Genomic DNA, 23,529 nt, shown 5'->3' with positions numbered 1-23,529 from the left:
TTTACGGATTTTTTTACGAAAATTATTCATCTTTATATATAATAATATATTGTATAAGATTCTAAGTAAAAAAACTTTTTTTTTTCTTCTTTTTTCTTTTCTTTTCTTTTTCTTTTTGTTCTTTATTAAAGAAAATATAATTTGTCTTAATAGTCTTTGATTACCAAAAATAAAAAATTTATATGTAAGATGAAAGTTCTAATGTAAAGCATTGTGTAAAGCATAATTCAAGAGGAGTAATATTGATATTTAAGAGAACGTATACGTTATGTCGTTAATTAACTTCTGTTTATAAATGATGATAGGTTAAACCGAGTTTATACATAATACTATCTCATGTTAATTTTCCTTTGTATATCAAAAGTTATCCATTATGTTGCAAGAAAATAGATGAACAAGTTCATTAATTATATTGTATCTGTTAAATGTTTGTGCTTATCAGAAGATGTAATTATATATTTTTGTTTTCTTATAAAATTTTTTATTATTAAAATTATTATTTTAATATAATATTTAATATAAATATAATATTTTAATTGCAAAACATTTATATATATAATAAAATTTTTTAGGTTATATTTGCATATTTAATGAATTCGAGAGAGAATAATAATTTTTTTTATTTATTAAATAAATAATACAATAGTATAATAATGGGTAATTGTTATAAGATTAGGATTGGCAATTATAGAGAAAAAAAAATGTGTTTTGAAAATTCTTTGTAAATTCTTTCTTTCTTTCTTAAGTTATAAATATTTTATAAATATTTTTAAAACTATCACATCATTCAAAATGATGATTAGAATAAAAATTCTAAAAACATACATGGCTTAAAAACTGAAATTTGAATTCCAGAAATTACTAGAAATAACTTCGCAACAATAGGAAGGAAATACGATAGTCTGAGACAATATAATCCAAATTATATTGATTGCGATCATTTAAATAGAATAATCTCACAAATATGTTAGTAGAAGAATCATTAAAGAAAAATAGAAAAATTTCATCATTGCATCAATAATATCTCATCGATATATTTCAAATGATATGTCATTCATTCTTTTATATTTGCTATTTAAAAATAACAGTCAATATTTTTATTGAATAAATTGACTTTGATTCTCAATCTTCTGTAAATAAAATATTTGCTTGTAAAATATTTATTATAACTATATAATATATTAATATTTATCCTTTTCATCAATTATTTTATTTAAATTTATTTTTTTCAGAATTCCGATCTTTTGGATATTTAGATATCAAAATTTGGATTTTGAATTATCACCAGTACTTTGAATATCATATATCCAAATATCAAAGATTATAGCAGAAATTATTATAGCGTATAAACATGTATAGTTGATATACATGGATAGTTGAGCACATCGATCTTTAAACATCAGAAATTTAACGATTCGCATTACTGACTGGGTCCCGGCATCTCGAGCGAATTTCGCAATTTACACGTCAAATAAACGCCAAAGAAAAATCTAATTTTCCAGTGTCGCTCTGAAAATCAATCTCGCGACCAAACGAATAGTTTCATTTCCTCTACGTTTAGAACGAAATTCGTTTTTCGTTCTTATAAATTGTTAAAATACCAGATTTATACAATAGGATTTAAATTTAATAGAATTTAAAAGGTAATTTTTGAATAAAATTACAAAATACATTTTATACAGTATGTCTGAGAAGTAATAAGATATATAAATTCAAAGACATAATATTCATTAAAATCATTCATTTATGATTTTAATGAATTCATTGTATTTCAAAATATAATGATTTATGAAAATATATGAATACTTTTTTATTTTTGAAATGAAATTTTGTAATTGTAAAATCGATTGTTATGAAGCAATTTTTTTTCAAAATGTCATTTTAAAAAAAGAAAATAGGTTTTTAAACTTTCAATGCATTTTTTAAAAATAAAATAGAAAAAAATTTTAAATTATAAAATGTTTAGAATTTATAAAAAAAATTTTAAATTTCCTAAGCAAAATATTTTCAATTTAAAAAAATGCTGAAACTTTAGCAATTGATTTCATCTTCTAAAAAAAATTTTCAATGCAAAAAAAATTATTTTATATATAGTATAACATAATATATATTATATTTTATACAAAATTTTTTTTTAAATCAAAGTTTTTATATTACATGAATATTTTTTTAAAATTAAGTAATAAAAGTATTCAATATTTTTATGAGTTATTGTATATTTATAATTCATAAATAAATTTATTTGATTTTACATTAATTCATGGAACATTTACTATATATATAATGCACATGAATTGTATTATCAAAAATGTTAGCAATAGTTCTATAAACAATTTGAAAAATTAAAAAATAAATTTTAAAACTTATATTCTTTATTTCTTTATAACTTTCAAAGGATTCAGATAAGCCTACTAAGCCTAGTTTTAAAAAATAACGATTACAAATTATAACTTTAATTCCTAATAACTAAAATTCGCTTGAAAAATTTAATTTTTGCTAGAAAAATGGCATTAAAACTTTTCTTGTTAGAACTTTTGTGATATTACTCTTCATTATGAGGAATTGATATATATAGTTATAGATATATATAGTTTCGAAAATTTTAGAATTATGTATACATATTTGAAAGCATGAAAAGATCAAATAAATTTATTTATAAATATCAATTCTATATGTTTTTTATCAAATATATTTCAAACAAAGTTTAATTTAATACTTATTTCTTGAAAAACTTTCATTTCGTAGATTAATTTATTTGAATTTAATAGCAAATAACTATGTTTCAGTTAATATTTCTATATATTTAAATAATTAATAAATAAATCATGTTGTAGAAGCGAACTTACCAACAAGGAGTTATAATACCATTTTTATAACTTGTGTGGCATGTATATGTTTCCTGCTTATAAAAAATTATTATGAAAAAATGCAAACGAATATATAATTTATAAAATATCTCAAACAATTAAAGCTACAGTTTCAGAAACAATGCAAATCTATTAATTAACATTTTGAGAAAAACAGTTTTTTATTTATCTTCTTTAATAATAATTAATCTTTTTAATTTTTCTTGTAAGTATTATTTATATAAATACATTTTCATTATAATATTTTTGATATTATAAGATAACCAATAACTAATGTTTTTATAACAGATTTTTAAAATTGCAAATTTATGTTGGTTTGAAAATTATTAAATAATTTATCATAATATTTTTAAAAAATTTGATAAGAAGAAATGTTCATTATTTCAATTTTCACTTTTTGAATTATTATTTATATAATCTTTTTAATATTAAGATATTTTTTCTTTTTTTAAATTTTTAAAATAACTTAATCTAATAATTAATTTGGATCCACTGATGACAAATTGATGATTGATATTTCTTCATATTATGATAAATTTTTATAAATCTTAATAATATTTAATATTAAGATTAATTTTTGTTTTTTCTTTTGTTTTTAAAATTTTTTTTCTATAAATTTTAAATATTTTATAATTTAAAATTTTTCTTTATTTTTAAAAAAACGCATTGAAAGTTTGAAAATCTATTTTACATTGAAATAATTGCATAATTATTAATAATTAAAAGTTTAAAAAATGTGCTTGCAGTTATAATATTTAAAAATATTTGTCATATTTCCAAATAGGTGTTTGTGATTAATAAATAATAAATACTTTTATCATTGAAAAATCTATGAAGAAGATAAGATTTTTATATTGCTTTTAATATAATATATGCATTATAATTGAACTTCATAAAATCTAGATTAGAGTATATCAATTATTGAGAGAATGAGATATTTTGAAAATTTTTAGTATATTTTCTCAATTTCGTTTGCTTCATTGGTTTGTGAAAAACGAATAAGAAATATATAAATGATTTATGACTAAAATAAAATAATATATTTGTATTTTGCTTCAAGATGCATAACAAATTCTTAAGTTTCTTAAAGTATATTATATATACTTTAATATAATAATAATATAATAAATTATATATTATATTATAAAGTATATACTCAAAAACTAAAATTCTAATTTCCTATAATTGATAATTTTAAGATTGATAATTAATTGAAATAATAAAAAGACCTAATTGTAAATATGCTTATAATAATTCACAAAATGAATTTGTACTATTTTTAAAATTGAAAACAATTTTAATTGATAGATATTATTTTCAGAAAAATTCGAAAAAAAAATTAATCCTGTAATTTTCCAGATATATTGTATATATATCTTTCGATATGATTTATCGACTGCATTGACGTCGAGAAGTTTCCGGTATTTATGGCGATTATACAACCCTATGCTGCAAAGGACAGAGAAGAACCAATTAATTGTTCGCGGCCGAATTGTTCCAAAACTCGAAGGAAAGTCTCCTATTAGTTACCTTGAAATCCCATATCGGCTAGACTCGCAAATGGCGAACAACATGAGCGATCCTGCAACTAGTGTATCATGGTAAAGAAAACTTTGAGCGTTGTTTTCTCCCTTCGTCGAGGGATCTGCAAGAAAATCAAAAACAATGGCTATTAATTTACGTGTAATTAATGGAATTCTCATGTAAGTATATTATAGACTCGAATCCCTAACTTATTTGATATTTGTTAATTTTAAACAGTTTGAGTTTATTTTAATTTGATTTTATTAATTTATGAATTTGTTATAATATAATATAATAGTTCTAAAACAGATATTAATCGAAATAAAGAGTTTTTTTTTTTTTTAATTCTACTCCAAATTATGTACAATAATGCCTAATTAAAAATTGCAAGATCAAAAACATATTAATTATTTAAAGAGAATAATTAATAATTAATATTCTAAGAAATGTTTACATTCTTTTTTTCGATTTCACTTTCTTCATTGATCGTAAAAAATGAAAAAAAAAATATTTTTTTTAAGTAAGATAAAATAAAATGTTTGTAATACATATTATGAAAATTTTGTTGTATTCTGATTTTAATTGTTACTGATAAAATATTGATATAGAAATATATTTGCATAGTAGATAATAAATGCTAAAATGCTAAATGCTAAATTTCATAGGAATTGATTGATAAATATAATAATTATTTATTATTATTGATTATTTCATAATAATTATATATTATTCTGAATAGTATATTGAATAGTGTATTCAATATTTGTTATTTGTATATAGAATTTTTTTTAATGTTGAAAAAAATTTGTTCTTATAATAAAATTGATAAAAATTTGATTTTGCATTTGCAATTTAAATATTTTGTTTTTAGAATAAATCTACTGGCTTATATTACATCATTTATCGATTTTTAAAAAATTAAGATAAATTAATATTAAAATTATTGAAACATAACATTTCCTTAGAATATAATTATTTTCAATGTTGTTATCATATTATAACATTCATTTGTTTTATTTTGAAACGTATTATTAAATAATTTATGGATAAGAATGTATACAGATTTTCTATTCCATTTTGCCAAGTATTCTTAATTATCCTTTTTGTCGTCAACTTCGTTGATCGTGTCAAAAGGAATTTTAATCAATGGTATGTCATTCAATAAATCAAATTTAAGAATTAAAATGTAATAAAAGAAAAATCTTTTGTATTGTGAAATATTATAATAATAATAAAATGTATTGATTATATTTTTATATTTATATTATCTAATATAATTGTAATATATTATATAATCTAATATAATTTAAAAAATATTTAATATTTTTATAACTATAAAAATATAATTATAGATAATGTTAAAATCAAATTATATTATTAATCACTATATATTATATATTATTATTGATATAATATAATATATTATCATTGATTTTATTAATAATATTTCACGATATAAGAAATATTTAGATTCTCTTCTAACAATTTTTAAGTTTCTGTTCATTGACCAACACACATTTCATTCTGACTGAAATTAAAACTTTTTTCATAATATTTATAATTTAACTTTTATAAATTTAATACTAGTCGTAGTATCTTTAAATTATTTAAAATTAATTTGAAAAATAAATAAAAAAAATTTATAAATATTTTAGTGATTTATCTTAAAGATTGTTTATCGGAACAGATTTATCCTCCAATTAGTTCAAATAATCGACTTTTCACTGTACGTTGTAAATAGCTTCGTACGGTAGTTTTATTCAAGCGACAGTAAGCAAAGAAATCGATCGAATTTACGAGCCAAAAAATAGCAGTCTGTTCGCTTCGAATAAAGAATCATTCGCTTCGTTTTTCACGTGGTAAATAAATACAATGTAATAGACAATAGAGGTATAAAAATATTGCTCCCTAATGTAAAATTATTCAATCGTTTAATTTGTGTTATTGATAATTGATGCATTTAAAAATTCATTTTGTAATTTGCAAATATTATGTGAAATTAAACAAACGATAAAAAAATATAAAAAGTATATACAGTATAAAAATATTATTTCATTTTTGTGAGATAGAAAACTTCAAATAATAAAACTCATTCTTTTTCATCAAAATTGAGATATGTGGTCTTTTATATATATCCAGATGAATTTGAATATATTGTAGATTATTTATAACATAATTTGAAAAGAGAAATAAGAAAACAAACTATATTTTTTAAATTACATCATGATTTTTTATAGTTGAACAAGATTTAAAATTATTGTACTGTAAAATTAAAAAATATGAAAGAATTTATCATTTGATCACAGATTAAATGCCTAAAGTATTATTTGTTATTTTGTATTCGGAATTCTTTGAAGTTCAAACATTTATTTTTTTATTTAATTAAAGTGCAATAAATGTGGAAAATAACTGCATTCTATTTTTCATTTCTTATTAATTTCTTATTAATTATGTAAAATTCTGAAAATAAATTGAGCTTTTTATATTGCTTACTATAGTAGTGACAAAATTGAAATTACAATTTTTAAAAAAAATGATTTTGAATAACTTTGAATTTCTTATGTATTCGAATACATGATGCAAGAAATAAAACATTATGTTAAAATACCAAAATAAAAAAATACCAAATAAAAAGTTGAAAATTTACAGAACTTAACTATTAAAAACTATTAATTATTAAAAAGTATTATAATTATTATAAAAGTATTATAATTATCAACGATTATTCATTTTACTAATAAATTGATTGTATATTTGTTATTATTTCAGCAAATATTTAATATATTATATGACAATTTATAGTAAAAAATATAATTTTTGAATTTTTGGTAAGTCTGTTACTTATTATGTTATATAAAATAATATAATTACAATATATTTTTTTATATATTATATATTTTTTGTTTTGTATATTATATTTTGTATATTATATATTTTAATACTATTAAAATTAACAATTATTTATTTAAAATACATGTTATTATTTGAAATATTTATTGTCATGGCAATATTTATATAAAAAACTAAGATATATAATTTATACAATTATATGATTTAAAAATATAATTTCTTTTTATAATTATTATTTCAAAAAGAAGTTTATAATATACCTGTATTATTTTGAGAAAATTATTAATTTTTTGTCATCCTTAATTCCAGATAATCAGCAGATTTATGTAATTTTTCATTGTAAATTTAAATATCTTCTTTCATTTTAAAAAGTTTTGTTTCAATATATTTGAAATATTTTCTATAATTACTATATTTGAAAAAGTTTAAACTATTTTTATATTTTTATCGGTTAAAGAAATAAAAATATTTATTTCTAATTATCCATCAAATATATGAAAAATCCATTTTCTCTAATCTATTATTTTTAAATTCGAATTTTCCTTCTTTCTTTAAAAAAAAAAAACTTTCACTATCTCTCTAAAATGTTGTTTACTTCTTCATATCTGTTCCAGGATATCGACATAAAACTTTTTATGATTCGCATAAAGGAAGCATCGATTCGATTCATCGTTTCTGAATGGCATGAATTTAACGTCGAACGGATAAAAATAAAGAGTCGAGCTTTATACGAAGAGATAAAGATTTAAAAATATATCGTGGATAGAAACAAGAAAATAAGAAAGAAAAGAGAGAAAGGAAAGAGAGAAAAAAGAAGGAAAACAGATTGTTGTCGTCAGTCGGTCAGAACTAGCTCGTAAGAAGCCATCCCCCAGGAGCTTTCCGGTGTCAGACGCTTCCTGTGTTCCTATCTGACTCTATATACCTATCGATCCTCGGTTTGCACCCTCCTCTTTGTGCCATCCGACTGTCGTCCCTCTCTATTCGCCGCCCTTTCGACCTCTTCTTTCCTCCAGAGCCTGGAGATCTACAGGGTGTTAATATAGTATTCATCGAACATTTTTGGAAAATCGATTCTACAAGTCGAAAGAAACGTGAAAAATTAAATTATATACAAAAATATTGATTTCAAGGCCAGTATTCGATAAAATAATATTTATTTAAAAAATAAAAGTACAAACATTATTTGCTAAATTATATTACATTGGTCAATTTGAAACAATTATTTGATTTTGTATATATTATATGAAATATATACAAATGTATTTATATTTTTCAGTCATGAATTTAAAATAAAATTTGAAATAGTAATCTTGCATTATACATATGAATATTTCAATATAATTCTTATAAAATTTTTCTTTTTATACATGAATGAAATTTTCTATATTAAATAGTTAGATGAATCTTAACATTCATAATTATTTTTATATAGAGAATGATTAGGTAGTTCAAAATTAACAATAATAAATTATCCAAAAGTAATTTCTGTAGAATGATATTGTCTAATTGATTTTTTATTTGAAATATATTATTAAGTTATCGAAATACTTATACATTTAATAAATACAAAGATTATGAATTAATAATTTTTTTTAATATATTTTGCTAATTATATTTTTTGTATAATAATAATAAAAAATAATATTTGAAATGATCAATATAAATTTAAAAGCATAAAATGTTATTTCTATATTATATTAGAAATAATTTTTTTCTTATATACATTTAAAAAATTATTATTTCAATTAATTTTTTCAATATATTTTTATTTTAATTATTATTTATAATATATCTTTTTTTAAAATATATTTAACATTGATTGAAGTTTGTTTATAAATTATAAACAGTTTAAATTTATATTAAGTGAAATGAAGGGAAAATAGATTTTTGAAATAAATAAATAAAAATGAATATGAATGATACAAAATTTGGAGAATAAACTTTTTTTTAAAATAATATTTCAAATATTTTATACTTATAGAAATACTATTTTGAAATGAATATTTAATTGAAATATAAAAAAATAGTACTTCAATAAATTTTTAATTTCAATTTCATTTTATAATATGATATATAATATATTAAAATTATTTTTATTGTATTAAAACTTATAAAAAATTTAATTTTTCATAAAATTTATATTAATATTTATAATAATATTTATCCATAATTATTAAACAAAATAATATTTTCAAAATAATAATTTAATTTAAATAATAAGTAAAATGATATTTTTAAACAGTATTTGCTTATAAAAAATATTTTATTTTCAATATTTTCTCTCAAGTCATTTCAAATTTTTCCAAATTTTTCTGATAAACATTGAAACTTATCTATTAAATTATGAACAATTTAAATTCGCCTTAAATGAAGTGATACGAAAATAGAATGAGACGATTCTATCTCTATCTTGCTTCGTCTAACACGAGCTTGAACTACTTACAACTTGATAAATAATCCTTAATCGATCTTTTTGTACAACAACTTTTGCATCTTATTTTGATCTCTATATCGATTCTCGAACGATAATCTATTCTGAATATATTAACACCCTGTATATCATATTCGTACCCCTTTACACACGAGGTGTCCTCGGTCGTAGTTCGCGCCATAACGCTCAGGGTAATTTACCTTGCATATTTATACGCACGTCTCATCGAGAAAAGTGCCTCCGTTAAATGCTCCTCTTCTTCACTCTTTTCGTTTCTCTTCTTTCCTCCTCTATTCTCCTCTATTCTCTTCCCAGACCGTTTTCTCTCTCTTTTAGCTCGGGGTTAACCGCGTTTAATAGATTCTCACTACCTTCGATCTTTCTAACGTGCATTTCAAGAATGATGAATAGGAAATTCTCTTTGACTTCTAATAGCGAACAAAGTTGCCTTCTATAGTATTAATTGAGATATTAAAATTATTGAATTTGAGTCGGAGATTTCAGTTTTACTTTAGTATTTTTGTTGATTTTATAATATTTTCAGTAAATAATGTTTCTTGTTAAAAAATAATTTTGGATGAAAAAATTCGGTTTAGATTTTAAACAGATTAGAGAAAATTGTTATTCTTAATTTGCTCATTTTGAAATGCTAATATATTTATAAATACATATATTTATATATAAATATGTTAAATTTACAATATAATAATTAATATTAAAATTATAATTTATATTTCTACATTTTTTTATTTATATAATATATTAATATCAAAATATACATATTTTATATTATATATATTACATTATTAAATATATGTACACATAGTGTAATATACTTATATGTATTATATCTACTTATATTCCTATTGAATCAAATGATTAAATTTTAAATAAAAAATTAACTCATAATAAAATGAAAGATTTATTAATATATAGATATATAGATTTAATAAAATATAGATGATAATATAATGAGGCTAATATAAAAAATATATATAATATATTTATATAATATATATAATATTATTATATATTTTATAATATATATAATATATATAAGTATATATATATATATATATATATATATATATATATATATATATATATTTTTCATTTAAATTACTGTAAGACTAGAAAAAAATCATTAAAACAAATTATATTTGAAATTGATTTATATATTTGATCAATAATAGAAAATTAAAAATATTATAATTGGTATAAATAATATAAATAATATGTATATGCATGTATGTATAATTAGAGATTCAGAAAATGTATTTAAATACATGTTTAAAAGAAAATGGAAAAATTAATTAAATTATGTAAAAATTAATTTTACAGAAACTTCTATTTTTTGTAAAATCTTAAAAATTAAAAGTAAATTTTTGCTATTTAAAAATAATCATTCAATTTTAATTTTTTCATTCCATTCTTCGAATATCTTCGAATAAAACTTTCTTCTTTCATCTTTTCAATTGATTCATTTTTCTTACAGCTTTTGCAATATAATTTTTCAATCGGAAGCATTTCATCTTCCTCAAAGAAAATTCAACGTGAAATAGGATTGCCTGAAGCGTTTCTATTCTCGACTACGGCATTTTTGCATTTTCATTTTTACAGTTACAATCAAAAGAAATTGATCAGTTTCTTAAAATTAATCTTCTTGTATTTTACAAGATCTAATTTCTTAACGGTGAAATTTTTTTTCAATTAAATATTCATTAAAATGATTCACACAATTTTTTGTTAAAATTAATTAATTACAAACAGATGTAATTTACATTTCCACCTATAAATTTAAATTTGTATCTTATTAATGTTATCGTATATTATAATATTATTAGTAATTAATTTTAGAATATTTTAATATCAATTATAAATTTTCATGTATGTATTTAACATGTTTTATATAACGATTCTCTCTTTCGTCTAATTGCAAAATATACAAACGAAAGATTATATTCGATATTCAAATAAATTTTTTGTATTTTGATATAACAATATATGCGATTTATTCTGCATATATTTTCCAATAATATATCATTGTCATTGCTCGGTGCTTAATGGATTAAAATGCCTAATGGATTTATATTAAGATTATTAAAACATAATATTTTCAAGTCGGGTCGAGGTCGAAATTGTTCGGGTTAGATCGGATCAAATCGGGCTTCTCCGAAGTATCTCACGACGCATGAACGAGATTTCGAGAATCCGAATCGTACATCGAGCCGAATTTTGTTGAATTCGATCATGAATTTGAAGTGTTTAGAAACTGAGTAAGTAAAACTAAATAAAGATATCTCGGAAATTTCGATATTTAGGTATCTTAAGTCTCGAAATATTTTTAAGAATCCGATTCGATCTATTTTGAACAATTCTGATTCGAATATTGAGTACTCACCTTTTTCATAATATATTGACAATTTATTAATTCTGTAGCAGTTTCATTATATAAACATTGCGATTTCCTTTCAATAATTAACACAGTTAATTTTCGATATCGTTTACAAATTGCTTGAAATTACTTCAATCGGGCAAGTTGCAGTTAACCTCTTTTATTTTTAAAACATTCTATTATGAATATATATATATATAGAATTTAACCAGAATATGAGAATTGCAAATTTAATTCTATTTTTATTACTGTAACAAGTCAACATTATTGTGAATAGAAATAATATACAATTTAGATTGATGAAATATTCGATAAATAACATATTATTATAATTTGGATAATAGAGATTTTAGTATAATATATATTTTTTCTAAATAATATATATTTTCTTTAAATAGATATTGTTAAATGATTTAATATAATGAAATCATTAGAAAGATTTAGAATAGTTATCTATACAATTACCTTATATAATTATTTTAATACGAATATTATATATTAAAACCGTAAAATTTATTCAGTGACGATTAGAATACAAGGAGACAAGCAACGGTTGAATATATAAGCAGACAAGGGCTAGAATGACGGATTTCGTTAAATAATTAATTCGTTAAATGATTAATCACCATCCGACCAGCCAAACCGTCTGACTTAACCTGTCTAATTCCATTATGAATTATTCATCGCGTCGATATAACTTTCGAGTTAACTTCGATCGTAACGGAAGACGCTCCATGTGCCCTATAAAATAACGTTTCCACGCTTTTCTGCGAAATTTACATGTTAAAATTGGAATCTGTTACATTTACTCGATTAAATCGAAGGTTAGCAAAAATCAATTTACAATCTATGGTATCGTGTAATCGTGTTTGTGATGATTTCTTTTCCAGAGATAAACTCATTTTCTATTGAGAAAAAAAAAAGGTATGATACGCTCTGTACGATTTCTCACGAGTCCAATTTATTTTTCCTATTTAACGCCATCCGATGGAAATCTGTTCTGAGGAAAACGCAATTACAGATTGTAAATAGATCCTTGACATCGTAAAATGTTTTGACATGGAAAATTCTTTGAAAACTAAAAGTTTTTTTTAATTTAAATAAAATCAGAAATAATATTTAATTTTAATATTTAATTATTTTATGCCTAATAAAATGTATAGGTAATTAATTTTTTTGTAATATTTCAAATAAAATAAAAAATAAATTTATTTGAAATAATAATATTTACAAATGAATTCTAAAATCTTATTTGAGAAACAAATTATTTTTCAAATGCTTGATTTCAAATAATTTTTTTAAATTTTTCTCTAATATTTTCGCATATTTTTTATTTTATTTTATTATTAATTTTTTATGACAATTTAACAGAAAGATACATGATAAATAACATTTAATATTAAGAGGGTTTGTTAGTAAAATAAAAAAAAAATTATATATAACATAATTTTGTATACTAAAATAATATAAATAATTATAAAAATTTATATTGTTTTTTAGATGTTACATTAATTTTAAAAAGGAATCATTGTAATCGAACTAAAAAATTATTTATAGGTTTGAAAATAATATTAATATAATTTTTATAATTATTAGAATGTTTATTATAATTTTTTTATGCATGTTTATTTGATTGTTTATTATTTAGTACTATAAATTATAAATCATTCCTTTTTATTATTCTATACATGTACACATTCTCAACAAAGACTAAATAGGTTTTTAAATGAATATATGATGATACGAAAAATTGGGAATCGATCGAAAATTTCGTTTACTTCTTATCTTAGACATGAACCACTAGTGGCCACCTTGATACCGACGAGAATACATTGAGCCATGGCCTACCATGTACGCTAAACCGAGAGAATCAAAGCTTTAACTCCCTCGTTATTAGTGATGGCTTCGATCGTTTTATTTTTGCTCACTGCATATTTGCTGTAAGTATTAACATTATGCGCCAAATAAATAAGAAACAACTAATTGTAAGTTAATTCTATGTATCTCTAGCGAGATATTTCTAAATTATTCCAATCTGCGTTATCAAATGCAAACAATTTGTTTCGTAACTTGTACGTATTACTTATCATAAAACAGATGAGTCAACAACAATGAATCGGCAAACAAGCGAAAATATTTAAAATGATTCGGTAAATTAAATTGATTATAAGAACTAAATATATGAATACATATATAATAAAATATTAAATATTCAAATTTAAAGTATTTTAAAATATAATTTATAAAAAGAGACAATAAAAAAGTTTTAAACATTAAATTCTTATATATATGGTTGTTAATGAATGAATTATATATTTTTTTTATATATTATTATATTTGAACGATTATATCATTATATTTATTTTAATATTCTTGATTGTTAATCAACATTCCATTATTTTTATAAATGACAAATCTATAGATTCCTAACAAGAGATTGTTTACGTAGAATTAACAATTTGATTAAAAATCATTTTATAATAAATTTCTTTATATATAATATGTTTTAAATTACGATATATAATATTTTTAAAAATTCTATTTCTGATTGTTCTGATTCTGTAATGTTAATTGTAAACATGTGAATGAATTTTTATATAATTTTCTTTTAATATATTGTTAATATATTTGTTAATAATATATTAACTTTAAAAATTATATATTATATAATATATAAAAATTAAAAAATAAATTCAAATTTTTCAAGTTTTCATTAACAATGTCATCATATTATTTTGACAACAAAAGTGACGCGATAAATATTTACATAATCAATTTTCAAATTCATTTGCAAAAATAAGTTCTATCTTTCATCCAATCAAAATATTCGAAGTGATTTGTTCATTGACACGTTCGAAGAGACTCAAATCTTTTGCTACGCACCACCAATTCACCCACTATCGAGGAAAGGGTGCCTGCAGGGGTGGTGACGGGTTTGGAGATGCGCGCGCAGCTTACCCCCTCTGTCGGCCCCCGTGTAACACGTAATCGAACTGGGAGCGCCGCGGTTCGTTGTCAGCTCCGTCATCCGCGAACGACAGGGCCGAATCGTTGATGAAACGACTAAACGAAATATCTTTAATAAATCGGCGAGTGTCTCAAAAACGAACGTATAACCGTGCCCAAGTGAAATATCGTTCGAATTCATCCAATTGTAGTTCCCATCGAACCTTCATCGCTCGGCGAATCAAAGAAGGAATCTCGCTTTGGTTGCTGCCGGATATAGTGACATATCGGTGGTGGTGCATGAGTGCGCGTTGGGTGGAGGTACTTGCGGAGTGAAGGGAGTTTCGTACTTTTCTCCCATGGTGGCTGGACGTCAATTATACTCAGGAGAGAACGTCTTGCATTGCAAACGACGATCTCGTAACGAAAGTGATAGAAATATCCGTATCGTTTCGATTTTAACGTGATTAACAAACGCATCCAATCTTTCTGAACGAGCAAACATCAAAGAGTCGATTGATTTGATAAACGTTTCGCGGAGTCGAGAGAGCGGATCGTGGACACTCGTGCACTCGTGAGGAGTCGACCTAAGTGTAATTCGTAGTGGTTCGATGGAGTTGCAATGGCGCCGAGCGCGACTCCGTCGTGGAGTGACTCGGTTTCGAGTAGAGTAGCCGGTGGTGATCGAGCGACCGCGAGCCATTCACGTGAGCCTGCCCCATGTTACTAGAACCGCCACCTCGTGATCGAACTGCCGATACTATTCCTATTCCGTATCCCTCGTACGAATTCTCTTCTTTCTTGTTTCTTGGTGAATCGGCCGCCCATCATGAAAAGGATCCGCAAGAGGCAGCCGCAGAAGATCAGGGGCCGGTCGCGCGAGTGACAGTGCGTGCATGTGCGACAATCGTGCGGTGGTGGCAAATTTCCAGGTGATTTCTCGATTTCTCGATATATATCGAGATCGATCGTGCCCCTTATCCTCGTCGAAGGGACGATTATTCCCTTCGACGATCCGTTCACGACACAGCGATCACGCCACCGATCGCGCCATGCCGTGGATAACGCGATACTACGCGATACGACGCTTCGTCACGGATTGATCGTGACGAAAATTAAGGACAAAAGAGAAAAAGAGAGAGAGAGAAGAGTGAACGAAAAGAAAAAGAAGAAGGAAATAGAGAAGGAGGGAGAAGGAGGGAGAACAGGAGGTAGAAGAGGAAAGGAAAGGAGCGAGAGACCGATACACTGGCTGGGTGGGTGGGCGGGTGGCGGAAGAGGAAGTTTGGAGGAAGTTCCTTGTCGGCAAACCTGTTTTTCTAGGATAATCTAGCCAACCTGGCGGACCAGGAGGAAAGTGGCTCGACGATGCAGGGCAAGGAGAGCCCCGTCGGGTCCAACACCCAGGAGACCCATCAATATGTTGGTCCTTATCGACTGGAAAAGACCTTGGGAAAAGGGCAGACCGGTAAGTGCAACAGATCTTTCACTCTCTCGTACGCCTCCTGTGTGTCTATAAACGACTATACGGCGTTAACGATAAATCGTTCGGAAGATTCGCCGCGACACACAAGGTCTGAACGGCGTTGCAGCGTTATTCGTTCGGAATGAACAAAAGACAATAAAGGACGAATAAAAAAAGTACCTGCACGTTGTGATATTCTTGTCGTTTTTTCATACCGCTTCGTGTCTTTAGACGAGTTTAAATATTCAGTAAACATTTTTAATCGAATTGTAATATATCGATAGTATATCTCGAAATTCTCGAAATTCTCGAAATTTGAAACTTTCGAGAATTATATAAAATGATTATTTTTTTTTTTAATGTTATTTATTTTCTTAAAAACATAGATTTAAGAAATTTTAATTTCTAAAATTTTTCGAATTAAATAATAATATCATAAAAGATTTGGCTTGCAAAAAAATTAAATTTATATATTTTTTATTTTTTCTCAATTAAATTATCATAATAAAACAATAAAATCACACTAAAATTGAAATCTAAATTTAATTGAATTTATATTTCTACTTTAATTCTTATTTTTAACCGAAAATATTTATTATCAATTAATATATCAATTAATTAATGTTAATAAAAAATTCTATTCATTACTTTAATAATCTAAATAATAAATAGAATTATAAACTTTAATTGAATTTATTTAAAATCATTATAATAATATAATTAAAAAATATATATATATAATAAAAAACAATAATAAAAATAATAAAAAATAATAAACGTAATAAATATAATAAAATACAATATAAATATATATATATGTGTATGATAATGATAAATATAATAATTATAATATAAATTATAATTAATATTATAATTACGGATTATCAAATGTATCAGATTATTAAAATTTATTTAAAATTTTTTTTCTATCATAACAGAATATCTAATATCTTCGATTCGTTTTTTTTTTATGTTTTATTTTTTTATTTATTTATTTATTTTTTCTTTTCGATATCATTTTTGATACATTGTATTGCAAATTGCAATCTTGTACAAGAAAATAAAAATAAAGTTAAAAAATCGACACAAATCTCTGATTTAATTCTACAGAAAATGTAAAATTTCTATTTAAAGAATTGTTTTTTTAATTTTAAAAAATGAGAGAAAATAGTATTATAATAATAAGCATCAAGAAAGTAAGACAAGCAAATGTTATTAAAAGAGCAAATTAGAGTACTGTACTAACAATAAAATTTAAAATTTAATGTTAATTTTAACAATAGATATGTAAAAATTAATTCAGTATTTTTTTAGATTTATTTATAAAGAATTATTTTTTATAATTTTAATATATATTATTTTACATTTTTACAATAATTATTTATAAAAAATATATTATATCCAATATATCCAATTTAATAATTTATGAAAGTTTATATTTTATATATAAAATAGAATTAATTATTGAAATTAAATTTTTAAAATATCAGTATTAGACTTCAATTTTAGTGATAAAATATTATTTTATAATAATTTGAATTAATAAAAAAATTAAGAATAAAAAAATAATCCAATATATCACATTAAAAGAGAAAATTAAAAATTTTAAATTAATTAATTACTCAAAAATAAAAATTTGCATATTTGTGGCATGATTTTCTGGCATAAAAAAGATAATTTTATTTTTTTAAGATAATAGATACTACGAATTTATTTCAGACAAGTTTCAAATTTTCTAATAATAATTTTAATCTGATAATTGATTTGAAATGATTTAAATGAAGGATAAAGTTAATATAACATAAAATAAAATTAGGAAAATAAAATAGAATAAAATGGAAATATCTTTGATTAAAATAGAAAAAAGAAAAAGATTGTCAAACAATTTTTCCCTTTTTGTGAATCAGTTTGACATTTAAATAGCGATTAAATTAAAATAAATGCTAGTATGTAATTATTGAACGATTGAAATAATTATAACGATTGAATTGTTCAAATTGTAATACAATTCATCAAATAATATATTGTATGCATGTTTAAATTTTAATTTTGAACAATTTAACAAAAAAACTTTTAATTAATTCTACATTTAATATTACAATATGTCTAAAAAATAAAAAGAATTATTCTTTTATATTTTCCTGGAAATTCTATTTATCAATCATTCATGAAATTTTATAGGTTATGTAATTATATTTTGTTTCATGTCTTAACAATATACATATTTGAATTGCAATTATATTTAAATTTTTGGCCAAAAAACTTATTTGCTCGTCCATTATATTCATATAATTTATTTTCTTATTATAATAATAAATAAAAGGAAATAACGGAAAAGGAAATTATTATAATAATATATATAATTGTAATAAATTATCCTAATGGTTAAAGCAATTAGGATAACACAACTTTCCAAAAATTTATTTTTGTTTTGATTAAAATCCATACAATATATAAATCAAAACATATATATTGAATAATAAAATAAAAAAATTTTATAAATATCATAATATGCATATTATATTACGCCAATTTTTAACTAAAAATATTCTTATATTTATTCTTATATTCTTATATTATATAACATTCTTTCCTTAAAAGATATTTCACTATATTTAAATAAAATAGATATCCTATACATCATCAATACTTTTTATATATAATCACTATGTATAATCAGATATATTATAAAGATCCATCTGAAATAATATATGAATTATATATTATTCCATATATGTAAGATTACAAATTCATTATATTGGATCGTATGTACTTGAGCTTGAAAAAGTTAAGATGTATTTTTGTTATATTATCATATTACATATAATGCAATGTAATATTAATCATATTAGATATATCGTAGATACATCGAATTCACGATAAATATTATTAACATGTTATTATCATAAAACAATTATTTAACAATTAATTTTTCCGACTGAATGCATAATTGATTCGATAAAAGAATTTAGAATTTCGCAGCGAAAGAAAATAAAGAAAATATTTAAAGATTTATCAATCCAATTATTTTCTTGATTAATATTAAAACATTAATTTTATAAGTATTTTTCTAATTTAGCCAAAATTGCTGCAAGATTGCTCTTCAATTTTTACCGCAGCTCGTTACGTTACGATCGCCACTAAGATCTCTGATCCGTTAAACTTTGAGTATATCTATATTTCAACACGATTGTATTCGGTACGAAGCATGAGGGCGCTGCATTCGCAACGTAGAATTTCATTGCGCGGTTGAAAGACGGCGCAGAACTGAAAAAAAAAAGAAAAAAGAAAGTCGAGAGCTATATGTCCCCTTTCCACGGTCTGCCACGACCGCTTTTACAGCGTCGTCCTTTAACGTGTTGTTCCATATATCCCCAAAGCGGTCAGAAACGCGAAGAAAATGCATCTTCCCCGAGGAGGAAGAATGCGCTTTTCATTCACCGCGTATACAGTTTTCTTTGCTGCAAGCTCGTGACTGTTCCCGTGAACTCGGCCACGGCAAACAAAGCTTGATGAAACAATTGTCGACTTGTGTTACGCGATAAACGAGTTGACCGATTAACACGTTTGTTACTACAGATCTTTAGTCATCATTAGTCAACCATAGATGTCGCTAGTGTTTTTTGTTTTCGTAATATAGAGATAGATTTAAATAAAGTTTATTTTAATAATTAGTCTCTTGAATATTATGATTCATCAAAAATTATGCATTTAAGATGCGTAAATTTTTTTGTCGTTATTATTATATCCAAACATTATTATATTAAGCTTTCATTTTTATTTTATTTCTTATATTTTTATTATATTATACATTACGTATTATTTGATATAATATACGTTGAATGAAATTTTTATATTATAATTTTCATATGCATATTTTCATTGTGCAATGATTTTAACGATATACAATATATGATAATAATTAAGATTGAAAATAATTTAAAATAATTTGAAATCAAATATTACAAAATTGAAGTATTTTCACAAATATTTTCACAAGCAATTACTATTTCATTTAATAGTTGAATTTAATATAATTTTAAAATATTATTATAATTAATTTTGTTTATATGAATCATTTTAAAATCAATATTTTTATTTATAGTATTAAATTTATTATTTACAAATGTCTAAGAATTTAAATTTTAAATTGCTTATGCACGCCTTTATTCTTCAGACTATAGAGCGCTTCATATAGTTTTTATTATTTATTATTATTTATAATCCTAGAAGATCTTTTTTTTTATTTTTCAATTTGCAATAAACCATAAATCGTATTAAATCGTTATATTGTAAAATTGATATAAGATATCATCACTATTTATAACATTATTTAATTTTATGCTTATGTTAAATATTATTTATTATTTATTAGATTCAAAAATAGAAAATAATGAAATGAAACAAAGAGATATAAATTTTAATATAAAAATTAAAGATTTTAGATTGAGTTCATATGTAGATTGTATATTTTGTATGTTCTTTTATATAATATAATACAACATTCAATAATATATAAATAATATGATAATAATATATACTTTAATATATATATATATCATATTATAAAAAGATAAGATTAGAAAATATTACTTTTTTATACTTCAATAAAATTATTTATTTAAAAAATTTTTTTTCTAGCTTAAATAATATCAATTATTTATGATAATAATAAATAGAATATAATAAAATAATATTTCAATTAATATTTATAATAATTGCAATTATAATAATTGCATTATTTAATACATATTAAATTATTTATTATTTAATATTATGTAATATTTGTTTATATTATTTTTTGCTATATTGTTTATAGTCAACAAAAGATATTTATATATTAGATTTATGGTCAACAAAATATATGATTATTGGGTATCACGAAACATTCAATATAAATATTGAATAATAAATATGATGATAATTGTAGTAAGCATATAATAACGATATTAAGAAATGTAAATAATAATATAAATATTTAATGTTATAATACCAATTATTTTCATCAAAATCAAATAATAAATTATAGCAACAAATAAATAATTTATTTTATGAAGTATATATTATTGTAATAAATAAAACATTAAATATAAATATATATTAATTTAATTTCCATATGAATTACTTTATAAAATATTATTCAAGAAATAAACTATTTTTCAAATAACTTTAAAATATAATTTTAATATACTGTAATTTGAAAGTTTCTCAAAGAGTGTTTATGAATAATTTAAAACGTATTACAGACTTGACAGATTAAAATTCCAACATTTATTTTATATTTCTTAATAAAATATTTCTATATTTATAAATTACAATCACAATCAAAATTAGATTCTTTAATATAATTATTTATTAGTTCAATTTCAAATAAATCTAATTGGTTATCGTGAAGAGACGATAAGAAGAATGTTTATTGAGAATTAATTGAAACAATATTGGAGAAGATCTTTTTTACTTAGCTTTATTCTTTATGTTATTTCAATTGATAAGTTTTATATAATTTAATTAAGACGATACATTTAGAACTAGATATCTAATTATTTCTAGAAATATAGTTCTTTCCTAGTTATTAAAAAACTGACCATGATATCGTTCAATGCAGATTTTTATTAATAAAAGAATTGCATAACTGAGTAATGGAAATAACGTATAAATTCAGAAGAAAATCTATGATTGGCTAATGCTTTCATTATAATGATTACAATAAAATTGTGAAATTATAAATTTTTTTTTATCTTAATGTATATTAAATTTTAAATATTTTATGCCATTTTATATATTATAATAGGTGCATTTTATACATTTTTTATACATTTAAATATTTCATAAATGCTAGCTAGAATAATAATGTATTATTTTAATTTTACTGATAACTAATATATCATTCAAAGTGGTTCTCAATTTTTTTGGATTTAGATATAGTAGCTTTTAAAATAAACATTTTATTTATTTAAAATAAGAATACATTTTGATATATATGATTAATTTATTTATTATATTATTAATTTATATATGTTGCTAATTTATTACTTATTTAAAAAGAAAAAAATATTAGAAAAATATTACTATAAATATTTATAATATTAAAATATGCGTTTTAAATTTATTATAAAAAATTACAAATTTATTATTAAAAGTTATTATAAAAATTTTAATTGTTTAATTGACTAGTCCATTGCACAAGTTGCATTTTTCAAAATTATTTATGCAAATATTAATAAGTATTAAATATTTTTTATGTGTAGTAAAATTTTTTAAAAAATTTTTGTCATATTTGTATTCCAACATATTGGTTCGTATAAGGAATGAAGAAAAGTTTACGATGGAGGGTTGACAAGGTGGGTTCATGAGAAGCGTAAGCGTGACCAAGCACAATTAATGATCCGTAAGCGCGACCGTTCGACACCATCGTTTTATGACAATATAAAGGAGAACATTTCACGCGCAACGATCAATTAACAAAAAAAAAAAAACTAATTTTGGAAAAAAATTTCTATTCATTTTAATCAAATTTGAAAAGAAAATGAGAATATAGAATTTGATTTCATTAAAAAATGAGAACGCAAAATTTGATATGAAAAAAAAATCGTACATTTTGTCTAATTTTATTATTTTTATCTCATGAGATTTATGGATCGAATTGAAATATTTTTATTTCAGTGACTTTTTATCGAAAAATTGATTGATTTTCTGATATTGATATTTTCTGAATGTATATTATTTTCTAACATTAAATATTTTTTTTTTAATAAAAAAGAAAAATAAAAAATAATAAAGAATTATTTTAAATAAAATAAAAAATAAACGTATTTAAAATAAAAATGTTTGCGAATAAAATCATATTTGAAACTATTTTCAAATGATTTGTTAAATATTTGTTAAATATTAAATTCTTTTAAATTATAATACAATTAAATAATACAAAATAAAAGATAACATATAATAAGAAGCATAAATTTTATCATAAATCAAGAAAGACACATATATATATATATATATATATATATATATATATATATATATACTCATACCTAAAAAAAAAAAA

General features: G+C 22.0%; 1 protein-coding gene and 1 long non-coding RNA gene across 6 annotated transcripts in view; one reads left to right on the top strand and one right to left on the bottom strand.

The window, feature by feature from the left end:
- Positions 1-4,226: 4,226 nt before the first annotated feature.
- LOC113219295 overlaps positions 4,227-23,529 on the bottom strand; it is a 66,137-nt gene continuing 46,834 nt past the window's right edge. The window contains exon 2 of the long non-coding RNA XR_003306217.1: positions 4,227-4,512. This is a non-coding gene — a long non-coding RNA (uncharacterized LOC113219295). The remainder of the gene's footprint in view (positions 4,513-23,529) is intronic.
- The window catches only part of LOC413633 (serine/threonine-protein kinase BRSK2), a 49,524-nt gene continuing 40,842 nt past the window's right edge, over positions 14,848-23,529 (top strand). For 4 of the 5 annotated variants that reach the window (XM_006557752.3, XM_003249107.4, XM_006557754.3 and 1 more), the window contains exon 1: positions 16,385-16,484. In XM_006557752.3, the coding sequence (XP_006557815.2) occupies positions 16,385-16,484 (100 nt within the window). Of the gene's footprint in view, positions 16,485-23,529 lie in introns of all 5 variants that reach the window. The other variant, XM_006557751.3, reaches the window with a different exon arrangement.

The sequence above is a fragment of the Apis mellifera genome, linkage group LG16 (genome assembly GCF_003254395.2).
Source record: "Apis mellifera strain DH4 linkage group LG16, Amel_HAv3.1, whole genome shotgun sequence".
NCBI classification, from domain to species: Eukaryota; Metazoa; Arthropoda; class Insecta; order Hymenoptera; family Apidae; genus Apis; species Apis mellifera.
Note: the sequence above shows the minus strand (reverse complement) of the source record. Positions and strands in the feature narration are given on the sequence as shown.